General features: G+C 48.7%; 1 protein-coding gene across 1 annotated transcript in view; it reads right to left on the bottom strand.

Moving 5' to 3' along the window:
• ASAP3 (ArfGAP with SH3 domain, ankyrin repeat and PH domain 3) overlaps positions 1-5,808 on the bottom strand; it is a 50,037-nt gene extending 44,229 nt beyond the window's left edge. The window contains 1 exon segment of the mRNA XM_045898468.2: positions 5,502-5,808. Within this exon segment, the coding sequence (XP_045754424.1) occupies positions 5,502-5,630 (129 nt within the window). The 5' untranslated portion in view covers positions 5,631-5,808.
• Positions 5,809-20,085: the final 14,277 nt, after the last annotated feature.

Here is a 20,085-nt window from a genome sequence, read left to right as displayed (position 1 = left end):
TAGGAGGCCACTGTAGTGCACCAGGGGAGAGGTGATGGTGGTCTGGACCCCTGGTCCAGGGTCGGGATGTAGAGAAGTGGGTAGCCTGCGGAGATGTTTATAGAACTGGTGACCCTTGGTGATGAAGGATGTGTGTGGAGGTACAAGGTTTCTGGCTGGTGTTAACAGAATAGAGGGAGGTATAACTCACGGAGAAGGGATACTAGAAGGGCCAGCCTGTGGAGGAAGTCATGAGTGTGGTTTTGGACATGTTGAGATTTCTAAGTGAAACCGCCAAGTGAGCAGCTGAACACGAGGGTCTGGACTGGATATACCAATGTGTGAGTGAGTCACTTAAAGAAGAGAGAGAGCCGAAGCCATGGGTGTTGATGAGATTGCTCAGGGAGGGGCTAGCATGCAAAGAAAGAGGACCCAGGACCAAACCCCAAGGAAGGCCTTGACCAGGAGGATGAGCCTTCATGCCCCTTATCACAACATGCAATTACTTACTTGTTAATCTGTCTACTAGCTGTCTTGCCCAGAAGACTTGTAAGCACAACAGAGCAAGGCCTGTATTTCTTTTAATAAGCAGTGTGTCCACCCAGTGCATAATACGGACCCTGGCACTGAGCAATCCCAAAGGCCCTATGCTGGCTGCTGTGTCCCTCAGCAGGACTGGCCTCATCCATTCCTTGGACAACATGGTTGGGTTCACTGGTCCCCAGCGTCCAGCAAAAAGCCGAAGTGACGAATTGGCAGTCACAGCCTTCCAAGTCATGCTACACCCTCTAGCTCTCCATCTTTTTTTTTTTTTTTTAAGCAGGCTCCACGCCCAACACAGCCCAACTCAGGGCCTGAACTCACAACCCTGAGATCAAGACCCAAGCTGAGATCAAGAGCTGGATGCCCAACCGACTGAGCCACCCAGACGCCCCTAGCTCTCCATCTTTTTAATTCCACTAAACCTGAGCTTTCCAAACAGGGTTCCACCTACACCTGGATAACCAAATAGGCAGAAAGCCGGATGAGCACCATGCCTCTCCCTGGATCTTAGAATGTGCCAAACAAAGCACAATTGCCATGGATGTGTGGGGGGCAGGGACTTTCCAGGCTCTGCCCCTCTTCTCTGAGAAGCGTTCCCTCCCAAAGCACAGGTCTCTGTAGCTACATGAAACCAGGGGTGGAAACCCATTTTCTAGAACCAATCCAGAAGCTGAGCCAGGCCATCAACCTCTCCACCAAGAACCAGGAAGTGGGACACAAAGACCAGCCTGGTTACCTTCAGACACGAGACCAGTGAGGTCACGGGAATGTGGGGGCTGAAGCCGCCTTCTTCCCCAGAAGATTGTATGATACCTTCTGGGGCCTGTGTGATGACAAGTAAGCAAAAGCACTGTTCAGATGTGCAGAAAGAAGCACAGGGGAGGGAGTCAGAATGATGAAGCAGCTGCCTTTGTTCGTGACGACTTCCCAGCCTTCAAGTGAGGCCCTGGTGTGGTCTACTATTACTTGCCACGCTTCGGTCCCAGGAGGCACCTCTAATTCCTTAAAACAAGTTTCCCTTCAACATAAACAGCTTGAGAGGGCTTATGTTTCTTGCAAACAATCTCAAAGATTACATAATCTTTATTATTTTTTTGTAAAGCAAATAAAGACAAATGATGAAGCAGGATATAAGTCATAAGAGTATTAGCAACAAAATTCTTTCTAAAGCAAGATTCAAAAAAAAAAAAAAAAAAAAGCAAGGGGCGCCTGGGTGGCTCAGTCGATAGGTGTCTGCCTTTGGCTCCGGTCATGATCCCAGGGTCCTGGGATCGAGCCCCACATCGGGCTCCCTGCTCAGCGGGGAGCCTGCTTCTCCCTCTCCCACTCCCCCTGCTTGTGTTCCCTCTCTCACTGTCTCTCTGTCAAAAAATAAATAAAATCTTTAAAAAAAAAAAAAAAAAGCAAAACCACAAAGGAAACGAAAAATCTGACTCCAATAAAATATGAGCTATGTAATATAGGACATGATACTAATCGAGGTAAACATTCCTCCTAACCACCACCCCCTTATGATAATGTATTGGGAAACACACATTTCCACAGCAATTACCTCTGGGGAGAGTATAAGGGTTGTGAGGCATGATCAGAGGTGACTTTTGCCTTTTCTTTTATGTTTTTTTATGTTTTAATTATAAATGATTATGTCCTTATAACACTATATGTTAACTATATTGGGATTAAAATTTAAAACTTAATAAAAAATTATCATGTCCTTTGTGCAATTAAAACTTCATTAACCTTCAAATAAATATATGAGACACAAGCCTTGGAAGATCTCCTATTTGTGGAAGGCTGCTTTATCTAAGATCTAGTAGGAGATATAAGTTCACTAGTAGTTTGAGATGCACAATACAGCATGAATTCTCAGCACTGGTCAAAGTGGCTTACTTGGTTACTGAATATGCTCTCTTCCCACCAGTCTCCAAATTCACTCACTTACCCTCTCCACTGACTAATGGAGTTCTTCCATTTTTCAAGACCCATCTGGAAGTCACCTTCTCCAGGAAGCTCTCCCTGACTGCACCAGTCCTCACTATTCTCACACTCCCGCACCCCACTGGCCTCTTATGGCACCTTTCTGTACTTTTCTCTAGGCACTCAGGACAGACTCCTGGGATTCCTACTTATCTCCCTAAGATAGGCCACATCTCCCCAACCAGCCAGCAAACCAGAGCAGCATCTCTGTGTCCTTGGTGCTTAGCCCAGAAATGGCATCGAGAACTGGATAGAGAATACATTTAGAGTCAGACAGACCCACTATGGGACACTAGGTGGCTGCCTTAACCTTCTTGGGCCCATTTTCACCTGTGTTCTTGTGAATACCAGTAAGATGATGACTGGAAAGGGGCCCAGAACAGGAAAGAGGTGGTTGACAGAATGATTATTTATCTTAATATTCCCTCACATTTGTATACTGTTTCACAATTAAAAACAAAAAACTTTCACAACCTAGAGGGGAAAGCAAGGAGGGATTATTAGACCCATTTTAAGGGTGGAGTAAATGAGGTTCAGAGAAGTTACATAGGGAGAACAGGCATTTGCACTTTAGAAGGAAACAGAATAGGACCAGGGGTTAGAATATTTGGGTGGCAATGCCAATTCCTCTACTACCCAGAGGTGGGAGCTTGGAAAAGTCTCTTGTACTCTCTGGACATCAGTTTCTCCAACTTGAATGAGAGTTTCTAGGTGATCTCTATCTTAAACGGTTGCTCAATGCTGACATTCTAGTTTTCACCTGCCCAGAGTCCCTCCTAGTAGGACTGCAAAAAAGGGCTGCAAGTCCCAGGACAGAGTCTCTAGTTACTCCCAGGAAACCAGCGGGGACTGGAAGACTTGCTTTAAGAATGTTGCCTTTTAATTCAGCCAAATGGAGCTTCAAGCCTGGGGGTGGGTTAGTCATGCCCAGAATGGGGGTAGGGGTGGAGTGGGGGAGCTGGGAGTAGGGGGTCGGCGGATGCCAGCACCAAACTGCACGTAAATAGAAACATGAATGCAAAATCAAACAGGAAACTTCAGGAAAGTCCAATCCAAAGGTCAGATTCTAACTTTTCGGACACTGAAATGCTGAAGAGAAAAGCTGTGTTTGGGTGCTCCAGGCTTTCTGCTGTAAAAACAAACCCTCACTCACATGCACCAAACCAAAGTCCTGAAGGCCAACGAGGCCGGATTTTTGTCTGGCCTGAACTGGCGCAAAGCTGAGCCCTGACCAGAGTCTACGACAGCCTCCAGACCCGTTCCGAGGGCTCCCCCTGCTACTCCCGCCCACCCCCTCCGCTCGTTCCCCAGCACACAAAAGTGCTAACACACACCAGCCCGGCAAGGCCAGATGCAGAGGCACAAATGGGCATTTCTGTCCCTGGAGAAAGGTTCATAGTCCAGTCCCTTCTCCTGCTCCTGCTCTGATTTAACATTTTAATGAACAACCTGGAGAGGAGGGTGAAATGTGAAAGGCCTAAGGATGCCAGTGGCACTGAACTCTTCCAGGTCACGAAATGTGAGGCTATGAAGACAACCCTCAGGAAGCACCCTCCCGTCAGGATGACAGTTTCCCTGTGAACCTCCCAGAAACACAGAATCCACATTCATAGGCGGTGGACTCCACGTTACTGGTTCTGCCCTAGGAAAGAAGCCAAAAGGTCATCGGCTGCTTCTTATTTTAATGAAAGCCTGTAACCCTACTATGTGCAATGCCCTAGGCTAGGCTCTGAGAGAGAAATGGGGACACAAGAGACCCGGTCACTGTCTAAAAAGGTCCATCAATTAACCTGATAATCATCCCATTTATCAAGATGCATGCTTTACACTCACTGACATATAATACCATAGCCCTGTGAAGGAAACATTATTATCTCATTTTATAGCTGCCAAAAGTGAGGCTCAAACAGATCAGGTCACATACCCAAGCTCACCCAGCTGGCAAACTGCAGGGCCAGAATTTGAACACAGCTCTGCCTCTTGCAAAGTCAATGCTCTTTCCACAATCCTCTATCACCCCTAGAGAGAGATGCACACAGACTCTGGGATGGGGGTTCAGCCTGCCAGGGAGAAGCGGAGAAGGAGATACTCCTCAAGACACTGGCCCAGGGTATTATGTACTATTGAGCTTTGTATGTGCCACACGGTACGCGCTCAATACTCTTATATGATGAGGGATGGAAGATGAGAGCTCCTGCTGAAGTCCAAAATGCCACCCAATTCGGGGCATCCTCTGAAAGGGGGATGCACAACCACATTATTCTCCCTTGGCCCAAAGCCACAGGGTGTCTGCCCTAGAACAGTCCCCGCAGAGGAGGCCCGGCAGAGTGCAGCAGGTCGGGAGAAGAGGAATGAACTCCAGCGCAGACGGGAATGGGGTGGGGCAGCCTGCAAGGGCGAAAAGAAAAGGCCTGGGACGCGTTGCTGGGAAAGACAAAGAGAAAAGGGGAGGGGAGGGGAGACTACAAACTTGCCAACAGCCTGGCCAAGGTGAACCCCGGCTCCTGGCGCCTTCTCATTCGCATTCATTCCACAAGCGCCGGCCAAATCTCAGAACCAGCAGCCAGGGGGAGGGGGCCTCCCTGCAGCCGGGGAGAAGTTAAGTTCAGGACTGAGGCGGGAAGGCCTGTTTTCCAGGAGGGGAGTGACTTGTGGAGCAAACTTGTGGGGCTCCGAAGATGAAAACCCAAACAGATGCAGTGAGGCGCTGAACAAACACGAATGCGACGGGTCGAGTCAACAAGAGCACTGGGGTTAGACCCCGACCTGTGAAGTCCGTCATCGAGATGACCTCAAGGCCACCCGCACAAAAAGTCCCTCGGGCCCTCCCCGGGACTCGACAGTGAGGACGCCGAAGTTTGAGATGCACTCGGTTCTCACAGATCTGGAGAGGAGTCAGGTTTCTGGGGGCGGTAAGGGCCATCGCAGCTCCGGTCACGCCCGTAAAGGTCAAGGAGAAGCCCTGCCGGGACCCCCGACCCCTCCCGCCTCGGCCTCCTCACCTCCTCCCGCGCCAGGGCCGCCCCCCGGCACCGGGGCATCTTGGCGGCAAAGGCGGCGGCCCCGGCCGGGGAGCTGAGGTCCTCCGCGGTGACGGCCAGGAACTCGGCGACGCTGAGCTGCTCGGGCATGGCGGGCGCGGGGCAGGGGCGCCGGGACTGCCGGAGCGGGGCGCGGGGGGCGCTCGCTGCACGGAGCTTGGGCCGGCCTCACAGCCCGCCGAGCGCCGTCGGGGCCTCCGCACGCCCCGCCCCCTCCGCGCCGCCCCGCCCCTGGCCTTCCAGCCTCTTGGCTCCCCCTCCAACCACCACCTTAGCCTGGACAGCCCGGCCCAGGCCCCTCGCCGGGCTCCCAGCCCCACCCCCAGGCCTCCCGGCCCGAGAACTCCGCCCCTGAGTCACTGCCCCGCCCCCGGCCCTTCGCCGGGCTCCTCGGCCCCGCCACCAGGCCTCCGAGCCCGGGAGCTCCGCCCCTCACCGCGCCCCTCGGCTCCGCCCCCAGCCCGCCCAGCCCGAGAGCTCCGCCTCTCGCCGGGCTCCTCAGTCCCGCCCCCAGCCCGCCCAGCCCGTGAGAGCTCTGTCGTGCCTCTGCACCGACCCGGCCTCCCTGGAAGCTTCTCGGCTGCTTCTCCCTCCCGGCCCCTCCACGGCCACGCCCCCTTTTATCCCTCTGCTGGGCCTCCCACGTTTGCTTGCCTCCCACCGCCCGGGTGCCCCACCTCCGCGCCCCTCCTGCACGCGCTTTGTGTTTTCTCTTACGGATTCGTTCCCAGCCCCCGTGACCTCGCCCCTTCAGCCTCACCCCGACTCCGGCCCCCATCTCTCCAGCAAGCCCACCTGGTCTCGGCCCCCCTCTCCGCTCCCAGTTGCACCACTCCCTTGCTCCTCACACCCAGCTCTCGGCCTCGGCTCAGAGCCGCTCACCCGCCCCTTTTGGCTTCGGCCCCTGCGGGGTCTGTGTGGCTCAGTGCCGTTGGGTAGCTGTGTGATCTGGGGGAAAGCACATTCCTTCTTGGAACCTCAGTGTCCTTCTCTGCAAAGTGAGAAGTCTGCTGCCCACTAACTTGTGATGTTGCGAGGAAAAAAACTAACACGTGCGTGTAGCGAATAAGCGCTGAGCAACCCGCTCGCCCTTTGCGGACCCTCTCACCGTGCCCTCATTCTTCTTGGGCTCAGTATGGTGCCTTTCACTCCTCAACCCTGCTCACTGTCCACCGGGCTGAAGACGGCCACTCTTCCCCACTATTAACCCTTGTCTGTTGGGAACCACCTATATCTTGGGTGGATGAGGAACGGGGTTCAGGACAGAAATCCATTTAGGTTTTGTTCTGGAGCCTGAAGTCGTATGGAAAGGATTTCTTCAGGTAAAAAAAAAAAAAGTCAGGGAAGCACTGCGATGAAGAATATTGGCTTTGGTATTGGATACATCGGAGTTCTAATCCAGATGGCTGCAGTCGACCAGCTGTGTGCAGCTGAGTAAATATGCTTGCTTCGCTAAACTTGAATTTTCTTTTTCTTTCTCTCTCTCTTTTTTTTTTTTTTTTGAGTGGGAGAGAGAGAATCTTAAGCAGACTCCACGCCCAACGGGGCTGATCTCAAAACCCTGAGATCATGAGCTGAGGCAAAATCAAAGAGTCCCAGGCTTAACTAAGCCACCCAGGCTCCTCCAAACCTAAATTTTCCACTCTTAAAGTGGCCTAATAGTATTTTACTCCATAAGGTGATTGAGAGTATTACATACTCTACATAGGAAAAAAACACTAAAAAAATATACACTAAGATACTACCTGCTGAGGACATTATGAGTAATTTTTTCTTTTGGCTAATTTGTATATCCTAACTTCTCTGTAAGGAGCATATACTACTTGTGTAATAGAATTAAAAGTTAAAAAATTGTGTACAGTCTGATGGAGGAGATAGGACAAATATGCTGTGAAATACAACTCAGTCACCCTTCAACTTACTCCAGTTTGCTTTCAGCAGGAATCCCTCCAGAGTTATTTCAAGGTCAACGAGGATCTCTCTCTTGAAAGGCAACAGGCACTTTTCTTGCTTGACTTCTAGGAGTATTTTGCACTGTTAACCACTCCCTCCTTCTTAAAACACTCTTTCCTTTGAATTCTGAGACAGTTACTTTCCTTGGTGGTCTTCCTCCCTCTCTGGCTGCTCCTCGGGGCCCTTTCTCAGATGGTCTTCCTCTGCATGTATCTTAAATGCTGGAATCATTGGGAGCTCTCTGCTAGACCCCTTTACTCTTCTCACTCCACGCAGGCCTTCTGGATACTTCCATCCATCCCCACCAGCTTCCTTCACACCATTAATGTTGATGCTTTCTGTGTTAGTTTCCTATTGGGGTTGTAACAAATTATTGCAGACTTGGTGACTGCAAACAACACACTTTATTGTCTTACAGTCCTGGAGGTCAGAAGTCTGAAATGAGTTTCACAGCATGGAAATCAAAGTACCAGCCAGGCTGCACTCCCTCTGGAGACAGTAGGTGGGCATCCATTTCCTTACCTTTCCCAGCTTCTAGAATTACATTTCTCACATTCTTTGGCTTATAGTCAACTTCCTCCATCTTCAAGGGCATCTTGCTTCTGTGGCATATCATACTGCTTTCGTTTCTGCAGTCAAATCTCCCTCAGTCTCCATTTTATAAGCGCATTTGTGATTACACTTAGGATCCGCCCAGCTAATCCACAATAATTTCCCTATCTCAGGATCCTTAATCACATCTGCAAAATTCCTTTTGGTATATGAGATAATATTTACAGGTTCCAGGGATTAGGACCTGCATATCATTGGGGACCATCACTGAGGCTACCACATCTTCCAAGGCTCTAGCTCCAGTTCAGACCCTTTTCTAGTTTAAGGTCTATGTATCCAAAGGCCCGTGGGATGGTTTCAGATGCTTATCTCACAGACAGACCTCTCAAACTCTACATTGTCTAAAACTGAACTCATCATCTTGTACCCTGCCCCCGGCTCTGGCTCCTTCTCTGTCCCTGTCTTGGTGAAAGCTACCACCATGTACCCCGTCGGGGTCATCCTCTCCATCTCCTTCCACCAACTTCCACTCAGTCCTGTCTTATCACTGTCTCCTAATGTCTCACCAGTATGGCCACTTTCTCCTTCTCCAGGCCAACCCCAGTCCAGGCCAAGCCACCTCTCACCTCCTCACCGGTCTCCCTGCCCCCAGTCTTGCATGTCTGATCTGATACGGCCCTGCTTAGAGTTCTCCAATGGTCCGCATTGCTCTCTGGGTGAAAGATGAACTTTCTTTCATGGCTAGCTGGTCCTGCACGATCTTGTTGCTCCTGCCATTTACAGCCTTATCTCTCACCCCACCCCCCTATTCCTGACATCATCTGAGCCCTCTCACTATACTGCCTGCTGCCTGTAATACTCCCAGACCTCCTTTCAGCTGCCCAAATTCAATGTCACTTGCTTCAGGAAGCCTTCCCCAGTGTCCCTCTAGGGATTCCCACAGGACCTGGTATGCCCTGCTACAGCATTTCTCACTGTGCTCTGTAATCACCTGCTTGCTAATCTGGGTCTCTGGCCCACATATTTATTTACTGAGCACCTACTATGTACCAGTCACAATGCCAAGGGGCTTAAGCAATAGTTTGCTCAATACCCCCGATAACCCAGTGAGGCAGGTAACATTATTCTTGCCATCTCTGTGTGATAGGTGGGAAAACTAAAGCTTAGAGAGGTTAATTTGTATAAAATCAGAATGAACAAGCAATAGAACCCAGATTCCAAGCCAGGTCTGCATGACTCAGGAGGCTGGTTTTGTTTTGTTTTGTTAATCACCAAGTTATGCCGCCTAACTTGAAAATATTGCCTCTTGCAAATTAAGTAGATATAAATGCTCCATATATTCTCTCCTATAATTAAAACATGCCACCCACCAGAGGCAGAATACTGTCAAAGTATCTTGCAGGCTAACAAATTCCTTACGATCTTGTAAAGCAACTACTTCAAGGTCAAATCCTTTATCAAATGCTCAAACGAAGAGACACATGCTACTATGGCGGGCCCCTTTCTGAAGCTTACGTTTTTGTTGGTTTTTTTTAAGTTTGTTTATTTATTTATTTATTTATTTATTTATTTATTTATTTATTTATTTATTTATTTGACAGAGAGAGACCCAGTGAGAGAGGGAACACAAGCAGGGGGAGTGGGAGAGGGAGAAGCAGGCTTTCCCCAGAGCAGGAAGCCTGATGCGGGGCTCGATCCCAGGACCCTGGGATCAAGACCTGAGCCGAAGGCAGACGCTTAATGACTGAGCCACCCAGGCGCCCCTGAGTATGAAATTTTAAAAACTTTTTGGGGTGCCTGGGTGGCTCAGTTAAATGTCTGCCTTCAGCTTGGGTTATGATCCCGAGCCTGGGGTCCTGGGATCGAGCCCCATGTTGGGCTCCCTGCTCACTGGGGAGCCTGCTTTCTCCTTCTCCCTTTGCCATTCCCCTGCTTGTGGTCTCTCGCTCTCAAATAAAATCTTTAAGAAAAAAAAACACTTTTGTTTTATAAATGATTTTTTTTTTAAGATTTTATTTATTTATCTGACAGAGAGCGAGAGAGGGAACACAAGCAGGGGGAGTGGGAGAGGGAGAAGCAGGCTTCCCGCGGAGCAGGGAGCCCGATGCGGGGCTCGATGCGGGGCTCGATCCCAGGACTCCGGGATCATGACCTGAGCCGAAGGCAGACGCTTAACGACTGAGCCACCCAGGCACCCCTGAAGCTTAAGTTTTATTTCAAGACTTTTGGGAGAAAATTAAATAACAAATGGTAAGTAAATTACAGCATTTTGGGGAAATAAGATAAACCCGGGGCTACATCAGCATAAGTTATAAAATTGGGGGGAATTCTCAGAGAAAATATGTGCCTTCCAGGAAATTTCCACTGGTTTCAAGTTATTTGCCCAGACCACCCTACGAAACCATTCACACTCTACTAGGGCTATTTCAAGGGAAGAGTTTGGGACACACTACTTATACAATAGCAGTTTCTAGGTCCCTGGACCAACCTATACAAATCTGACTCCCGGAAATTTACTTATTCCCTCAACATTCACCAGGCAGTTCCAGGCGGATTCCTGAGTGGCAAATGAGTAGTGGGGAAGGTGTGGATACAGAGATTGGCACGCTGTGGGGAGGTTCCCAAGGAACTTGAACTCAAATAATTGTAAGAAGGAAATTGTAGATACGGTTGAAGAGGTGCTATGGAAATGAGGGGTTAGGAGGGGAAAAGAGAGTCCTTTCCGTGTGTGACTCAGGGAAGCTGGGGAGGCTTTAGAGAAGAAAGGATACCTGAGCTGAGCCCTGAAGGATTTGAGGGAGCTGGGGACAGAATGAGCCAGGGCAGGGAAGAAAGAGGATACAGAAAATCTGCTCCCATCAGCACACATGCGTGCCGTAACAACTCTCGTAATAAAGCAGTTCCTCTTGATCTCACTTCTCCCTCCAGCTACTGCCTCATTTCTCTGCTCCCCTTTGCAGCTGGAGTCATTGAAAGTCACTGCTGTCTTCACTCTATCCAATTCTACTCCTCCAATATTTTTCTTTTCAGTAAAATAACCCTTTTGCTTTTATTGAAGTATTCTGTGAACAACTCAATTAAACTGAGAATTTCCCTAAGTTTCCAGGCCTGAGGAAATCTCTAAGTAATCGATAGGTGTTTGATACCCTGTTGTGCCCAAGATTATGTTTATATTGGAGCAAAATAAAGGAGAAAAATATAAGGATCCCTGTGTTTGATGTACCTAATGCAGATGACCTCTTTCAATGTCACCACTTTCTTTTTTTAAAGATTTTATTTATTTATTTGAGAGAGAGAGCGCATGAGCACAAGAGCAGGATGGAGAGGGAAAGAGAATCTGAAGCAGGCTCCCTACTGAGTGCAGAGCCCAACTCAGGGCTTGATCCCAGTACTGCGAGATCATGACCTGAGCCAAAATCAAGAGTCAGATGTTCAACTGACTGAGCCACCCAGGTGCCCCAGTGTCCTCGCTTTCTAAATAGAACCTCTTAAGATAGCTTCTCTTCCTTTCTGCTTGCACCCAGTAGTATAGAGTCAGGAGCAGCTGCCCAGATATCATTCGCTGCATCATTGGATTATTGTGCTTGATTTGGGGTCTCAGGCATATTGCATCTGTCAAGAGGAGAACCCAGGGTGTGGGTGGGATTGAGTGCTGGGGAGGGTGAAAAATGAGCTCAGAGAGACCTGGAAGCATGATCCGTGGAGCCACCGGGGACAGCAATAGGAGTTCTGGAAAGAGACCTGAACTCCAATATTTATTCTCTTAAATTCCCTCAGATCAGGCTTTTGTTCCCACTAGCCACTGCAACTTCTTACATTCAGGTCACTGGTGCCCACATGTTGCTGAACCCAGTGCTCAGTGCTCAGTCCTCACCCTGCTTGGCCTCCCTTCCTTGGTCTCCGGGGACACCACACTGCCTTGATTTTCTTCCCCCCTCACTGGTGGCTTCTTTTTGATCTCCCATGTCCGTTCTTCCTGGTTTTTTTTTTCTGGTTTCTTAACACTGAGACCCCGGGCCTTGGTCATCTCCTCTTCTATGCGTGCTCAGTCCCTTGATGATCTCAGCTAGTCCCATTGCTTTAAATACCATTTAGATCCTGATGATTCCCAAACTTGTAACTCCAGCCTGGACCTCTCTCCTGAACTTTAGTCTCCTACATCCATCTGCCTGCTTGATGCTTCTGGAAGGCAAATGGAGTATCTTGAACTTCACGTATTCAAAGCTGAACTTTAGATTTCCCTCCCCAAAGGTCCTTCCCCACAGTGAGAAATCTCTTGCATCTACCTCCAAAATAGATTCCAAATCCACCACTCTTCATCACCTCACTGCTACCAGACTGATTTAAGCCATATCATCTCCTGCCTGGGTTACTTCAGGAGCCTTCTAATTGGTCTCTTGGCTTCCATCCTTGCTCCACTATAGTCTACTCTCAACAGAGAAGCAAACGATCCTTTAAAATATCGTGTCAGGGGGCACCTAGGTGGCTCAGTAGTTAAGCTTCTGCCTTCAGCTCAGGTCATGATCCCAGGGTCCTGGGATTGAGCCCTGCATCCGGCTACCTGCTCTGCGGGAAGCCTGCTTCTCCCTCTCCCACTCCCCCTGCTTGTGTTCCCTCTCTCGCTGTGTCTTTCTCTGTCAAATAAATAAAAATCTTAAAAAAAAAAAATCATGTCAGATCATGTAATTTCACTCCTTAAAAGCCTCTAATGAGGGGCACCTGGATGGCCCAGTCAGTTAAACATCCAACTCTCTTGATTTCAGCTCCAGGCACGATCTGAGTCATGAGATTGAGCCCTGCATCAGGCTCCGAGCTCAGCGGGGAATGTGCTTAAGATTCTTTCTCTCCCTCTCCCTGGCTCTCTTGCTTGCTCTCTCTCTCTCTCTAAAATAAAGAAATAAATCTAAAAAAAAAAAAAAAACATTTAATGGCTCCTCATTTCACTCAGACTAAATGCCAAGTTTCAACATGGCCTGCAAGTCCCTACATAATCTGCCTCCCTCTGCCCTCATCTACCCTTACTCTTTCCCTTGTTCTCCACCTCTGTTGCAGTCTCACTGACTTCCTTGTTCCTTAAATGTACTAGGCACACTCTCGCCACAGGGCCTTTGCACTGGCTGCTCCCACTGCCTAGAATGCTCTTTCCACAGATATCCACAGGGTCAACTCCTTCACCTTTTTTTCCAGTCTTAGCTCAACTGTCACCACCTTAATGATGCTTATCCTAATCGTCTCATTTAAAACTGCAATCACCTGTTTCTCCCCATACTCTCCATCAGCCTTAGCCTGTGCTATTTTTTTTTCCTATTTAGCACTTATACCTTTTAATATGCTGCTTTTCTTATTTGTCTATGTTTTATTGTTTGCTCCCTCCATTAGCATATAAGTTCTGTGAGAGCACAGACTTCTTTGTCCTTATTAGGGCTTGGTGGGAAGCCAGGTTATGTATCCAGGCTTTGGAGACTGCCTGGATTTGAATCCTGGCTTTGCTGTCTACCTTGAGTAAATAGCTTAATCTCTGTGGGCTTCAGTTTTCTCATCTGTAAAATGGGGGAACAATGGCATTTCCCTCATTATGTTATAGAAATGGGTTAAATGATGTGATGGATACAAAGGATTTGGTGGAGTGCCTGAGTGGCTGAGTCAGTTAAGCATCTGCCTTCAGCTCAGGTCATGATCTCAGGGTCCTGAGATCAAGCCCCACATTGGACTCCCTGCTCAGCGGGGAGTCTGCTTCTCCCTCTGCCTCTGCCTCTCCCCACCCCCCAGTTTGTGCTCTCTCTCTCTCGCTTGCTTTCTCTCTCTCAAATAAATAAAATCTTTAAAAACAACGACGACAACAACAAAGGATTTGGCAATAGTGCCTGGCACATAGTATGTCTTAGCTCAGTAAATGTCATTGTCCCCACATCTGCTCCATAGTAGGGATGCTGTAAATATTTGCTGGATCAAGGTGTCATTATTCCCATTTTACTGATGCCCAAAGTTACATGACTAGTGAGTGACAGGGACAGAGTTAGAATCCAGGTTTATCTAATGTCCAAATATCTTGCTGCTTCCACTGCTCCATGATCTATCTACCTTCTGGAGATTCAAGGCTGAGCTCCAGGGAGTGGAGAATTCACATTTCATGTCATGGGGTGAGATGAGACCAGAGACTAGAAGAAGTGAAAAATGAGCATCACCAAGGGAAAATAGCTTCAAAGAGGGGCTTCCCCCCACCCTTAAGATCAAGCCCATACTCTTTTGCGAGGCCACAAGCCCCTTCCCATCTAGCCCCATCTGTCTTTCCAATCGTCTCTCTCAGGAGAAGAAAACGGACCTCTGCCCAGTTCCTAAGGCCACCAGACCCCCACCTCTGCTCACACACTGGCTGTTCCTTTTCCCTGCACTATTCTTTTTTTTTTTTTTAAGATTTTATTTATTTATTTGAGAGACAGAAAGCACAAAGCAGGGGGAGAGGGAGAAGCAGGCTTCCCGCTGAGCAGGGAGCCCGATGCGGGGCTCGATCCCAGGACCCTGGGATCACGACCTGAGCCGAAGGCAGTTGCTTAACCAACTGAGCCACCCAGGCGCCCCTACCTGCACTATTCTTCCAGCTTCTTTGCCAGGCCGTCTCCTAATCATCCTCATGACCCAAATGTCACTGCCTTAGGACACCTGCCCTTCCTGTGCCCTTCCTGTAGGCCCCCTTGCTTCCCCATTATGTTTCATGTTTTCTTGTTTTTCCCTCGCTCCCTGTGTGTGTACGTGTGTGTAAAGACCCACTCCCACCCTTTGCTAGACTGTGAGCTCCATGATCCCGTGGCTCCTAGCTGTGCAAGATCTTTCCTACCCAAAGGGTCCCACAAGAAACTGGCCAGGACTCAAGAACCAAGAGCAGCTACTCTCCAGGGCCAAATGGTCTTCATTTGCATATCCTCAGTTCAAGCCGCCAGTAGAGACTAATATTAGAATATCGACTCTTAAATTCCCTTGAGAGAGAGTTGGGTAGCCACAGTCTGGATCAGAAGCTCACAAGGCTCCATGTTGTACAACTCCAGGATTGTGAATTGTGGTCTACGTCATGGTGCCCCTTAGAGTTGGGCAGTGCACAACCTGCACAGCTGGGAAGCTGGACAAAGTAGCCCTGGGTGCCCACTAGCATGAGCCAGGCTCTCCATGAGCTGTGGAAGCCCGCCAACACACAGAGTCCAAGTATAGCTGCGGGGACCCATCCCTGTGCACCCAGAGGCAATTTTCAGAGAAGGGTATGGACGGATCAGATATACAAAGGTCTGTAGTTATCATCAGAGTCCCAAAGGGTCTACAAACCCACAAAAGGTTGAAAACTCCTGAAGAGATATTCTGTGAACATGTAAAAATATTCATATTAAAAGGGTGTATGTGTGAATCCATCTGCACAGCTGATCACCCCCACTATTCCTGAGAAGGGGAGTTGGGGTGGGGTCGGTCTCCCATGACATGAAATGATAATGCAAATAATGATAACAGTTATCAGATTTGCTTTGTGTAGGTAATGTGTAAGTCCATTACATACATGCAATAACCCATAGAACAGTCTCGAAGGTAGATACTATTATCATCCCCGTTTTATAGAGTAGGAAACTGAGGCAGAGAGTAGTGAGGAACTTGCCTGGGACCACGAAACAAACACAGGCAATCTGGCCATGAACCTGTGCTCATTGCCTGGGCTTCTGTCTCCCCTGAAGGCAGACCCAAGGCAGGGTGGTACCCTGTTTGTCTTCACCAACCTCCTCATTGGAGGGGGAGGATGTCCGGGGTCCTCCAACAGTGTGCCACTGCTCCAGCCAGCACAGGCCCCCAGCACCTTGGACTGAAGCCCACCCAGGCGACCTCAAGTGGAAGCTGTCACGGTGGGCTAAAGTCTTCTCAAGCCAAGCTGGGACAAGCTTTGGAGACAGGCCTGGATCTCAGTGCTGGCTGTGCTCTTTACCAGTTCCAGCAAGCCTCAGTTTCCCCATATGGATCAAGAAGGTAACAATGCCCATGTCATGGGGGTATTGTGAGGAGTAAAGGGAGCATGTTCATAAAGTATACAACACTGTAAGCACTTAGAAAATGCTGACCGATGTTTTTATTGGTCTTCGGTTGAGGAAAAGAAGACTCCTTGCAGATTTCTGGAGGTCTATCCCATAGCTCTGGAGGGAGGAGGTCTCAAATGGGTCTCACTGGGCTAAAATCAAGGTGTTGGCAAGGCTGTGTTCCTTCTGGAGGCTCTGCCCATCTGGTACCCTGCCTTTCTAGCTTCAAGAGGCTGCCTGCATTCCTGGCTCACGGCCCCTCCCTCCGTCTCCAAAGCTGGCAGTGCACCATCTTGAAATCACTCACTGACTCTGGCTCTGATCCTCCTCCCTCTGTCACTTATAAGGACCCTGTGTTACATGGGGCCTGCCTGGATAATCCAGAATAATCTCCCCATCTCAAGGTCAGCTGATTATCAGCCTTAATTCCATCTGCGATCTTCATTTCCCCTTGCCGTGTAACATAACCTATTCACAGGCTCTGGGGATTAGAACATGAACATCTTTGGGGCCATTATTTTGCCCGCTACAGTGGGTAAGCAAGAAAATGCTGTGACGTACTAGAATTTTGAGCTGTGAGCATACCTGTGCTCAAAAATCTACCATGGCTCCCCACTGCCTCAGACCCCTCAGCCTGGCGGGCAAAGCTTTTCATGAATGGGTCTCTATCCCACTCGTGAACAGGGCACTTCCTGGCCTGCTTGCCTCCGCTCTGCCTGAGAGGCTTTTTCTTCCATTTGTGATCTGCCTCTCACTGTGTGACTTCAGAGACATCCCTTCCCTTGCCCCCTCTGAGCTGCTTTCTCATCTCTCAGAGAATTCGTTCTCCACTCCTCCCCGCCGCCCCCCCCCCCCATATTGATGGAAAGAGGACCAGGCTTAGGACAGTACCAGGCACCTTGCTGGGGCTGAATGAATGGCCTAGAGCTCTCCCTCTGCAAGCGCCCTCGCCCTGTGTCTTGACTTCCTAGCGGCTGCTCAATAAAAACTTGTGAATTTCGTTTTAGGGAAAACTACTGGCTTGAATCCTGATGAAAAATGCTGGCAAAATGAGAAGAGCTAAAACAGCCAAGCTGAGTATGTGTGGTCAAAGGAATGCTAATTGCCTTCACACCCGTGAGCATTTTCCTTCTTTGCCTCATGACCACATAGTACAATAACGATCACGTGTATTGTCACAATGGACGGCTGATCAGCTGTTGCAAGTTTATGGTCATTTATCGCACACATGATTCCCCAGCACCTCTAAGGAGCCTATGTGGTGTTGACTGGCTTGTCTCAGGGGACGCGCTGCCTGCGCAAGAAGATGCCTGTAGCCAGGACGCTGCCTCCAGGCTTCCCGCGAGGACTTGTTACCTTAGAACACCAAACACACACACACACACACACACACACACACCATGCTTCCTTTGCTGCTCCTGGAGCAAGGAGTCTTCTCACACCTAAGAACACCTTGCAGGACACAAGTCACGTTCTTCATGGGCGAAAGGCTGTGTCTTTGTTTCACGAGCATGTAGCATTGAACACACCAAGGAGACATCCAAGGTCAGAATGGAACCCCCATCATGCCAGGTAGGAGGCTGGGCTACCAGGTAGTTAAGACCAGGAGTCTAGGAGCTTGGCTGACCTGATTCTAGTCCTGTGCCTTCACCAGGCCTGGGGTTAGGGTGGAGTAGGTGAGGGGCCTCTCTGGCCTCTGCCTCCTGCCTCGCCCCAGTCACAACCCGTCCACCACCTCTGGCTGTGTGACTTCAGGCAAGTAGCTCCACCTCTCTGAGCCTTGCGGGGGATGATACCTATTCTATAAGGTGTGTGGGGGAGGAGATTAAATAAGATAAAACCTGCTCCTTAATGGTCCCAGTAAATTGTGATTCTTTTCCTAAATTTGGCATTAGGCAGAATGGCCACCAGAGGGCAGCAGTCCCTATGCTGGGAAAGTAACGTGCCTGGTAATCCGCGATTCCCTTGGAAGGAACACACACACACACACACACAGAGAAGTGCGTGCGAGTGTGTGCGTGTGTGTGTGCATGCGTCAGGAGGGTTGTGTGCCTTGAGTGGGTCAACACAGCCACCAACCAGCAGATACACTGGCATTCTGCTGGTCACTCATGGCTGTGGTCACTTGAGGATTGGCACGAGCCTGACACCAGTGAATTGAGATTTACTGGGACACTCTATTCTACTCTCCCAGGATTGATGGAAGGATCAAGAGGCAAAATGTATGAATTCACATAACAAAACAGCATTGTCACGCTGCTGAGCCCCATTAGAAACTCTCTTTTCAAACCCCCGGGGAGGTCTGGTCTCGCTGCTGTAATCCAGAGTCTGGTCTCGCAGCTGTAATCCAGAGTCTGGTCTCGCGGCTGTAATCCAGAACCCTTCAGGTACCCGAAGAGCCCTGCTGCAGACACACACCTGCCAGGCCATGTGCATCCGTGGAAAGAGGAAGCCAACTCTTTTTTTTTTTTTTAAGATTTTATTTATTTATTTGACAGACAGTGAGAGAGGGAACACAAGCAGGGGGAGTGGGAGAGGGAGAAGCAGGCCTCCCATGGAGCAGGGAGCCCGATGTGGGGCTCGATCCCAGGATCCCGGGATCACGACCCGAGCCGAAGGCAGACGCCCAACGACTGAGCCACCCAGGCGCCCTGTTAACCTTATTCTTAACTATTTTATTATATTTGATGCTACTGTAAATTAAATTGTTTACTTAACTTCATTTTTTGCATTGTTCATTGCTAGTGCATAGAAATACAACTGATTGCTGTATGTTGATTTTGTATCCTACAACCTTACTGAACTAATTTATTAGTTTTATGTTTTTTAATGGATTCCTTAGGATTTTCTATATACAAGATCATGTTACCTGCAAATAGAGTTAGTTTTTCTTATTTCCCATCTGCATGCCTTTTATTTAATTTTCTTGCCTAATTGCCCTAGTAAGAACCTCCAGTACAGTGTTGAACAGAAAAGGAGGGAGTAGACATCCTTATCTTGTTTCTGATCTAGGTGCGAAAGCATTCAGTATTTCACAATTAAGCATGATGTTAGCTGTGGGTTTTTCATAGATGCCCTTTATCAGGTTGAGAAAATTCCCTTCTATCCCTAGTTTGTTGAGGTTTTTTAAGTTTTTCATTTTAATTCCAGCATATTCAGCATATGGTGTTATATTAATTCCAGCTGTGTGAGGGGTTTTTTTCTCTTAAATCATGAAGTGGTGTTGAATTTTGTTAAATGGTTTTTTTTTTCTGCATCTGTTGAGATGATCATGTAGTTTTTATCCTTCATTCTACTGATATGGTACATTACATTAATTGGTTTTCAGATTTTTTTAAAGATTTTATTTATTTGAGAGAGAAAGAGAGAGAGCATGAGCAGGGGGAGGGACAGAGGGAGAAGCAGGCTCCCCACTGAGCAGGGAAACTTATGCTGCCCCATCCCAGGACCCTGGAATCATGACCTGAGCCAAAGGCAGACGCTTAACTGACTGACCCACCCAGGTACCCTTGGAGAGAAAGCACCTGCAAGTGGGGGGCAGGGAAGGAAAGAGGGGGAAGGAGAGAGAGAATCTTAAGCAGGCTTCACATCCAGCGTGGAGCCGGACATGGAGCTCGATCTCATGACCCTGAGATCATGACCTAACCTGAAATCAAGAGTCAGATGCTCAACTGACTGAGCCACCCAGGCACCCCTGATTTTCAGATTTTAGACCAACCTTGCATTTCTGGGATAAATCCCATGGCATCTAGTCCTTTTTATTTATATGTTGCTGGATTTGGCTTGCTAGTATTTTGTTGAGGATTTTTGCAACTCTATTCAGAAGAGCCAACTGATGGATATTTAGATGATTCCAGTTTGGGGCTATTATGAATAATGCTGCTATGAACACTCATGTGCAAGTCTTGTCTTTGCATGGACATGTTTTCATTTCTTTTGAGTAGACACCTACGGGTGGAATTCCTGGGTCCTATGGTAGTTTTATCTGTTTTAAG

This window comes from Mirounga angustirostris, unplaced genomic scaffold, assembly GCF_029215605.1.
Source record: "Mirounga angustirostris isolate CCGP_5_RB_7025 unplaced genomic scaffold, mMirAng1.0.hap1 SCAF_4, whole genome shotgun sequence".
In the NCBI taxonomy this organism is placed as follows: domain Eukaryota; kingdom Metazoa; phylum Chordata; class Mammalia; order Carnivora; family Phocidae; genus Mirounga; species Mirounga angustirostris.
This window is presented reverse-complemented; position numbering and strand designations above follow the sequence as displayed.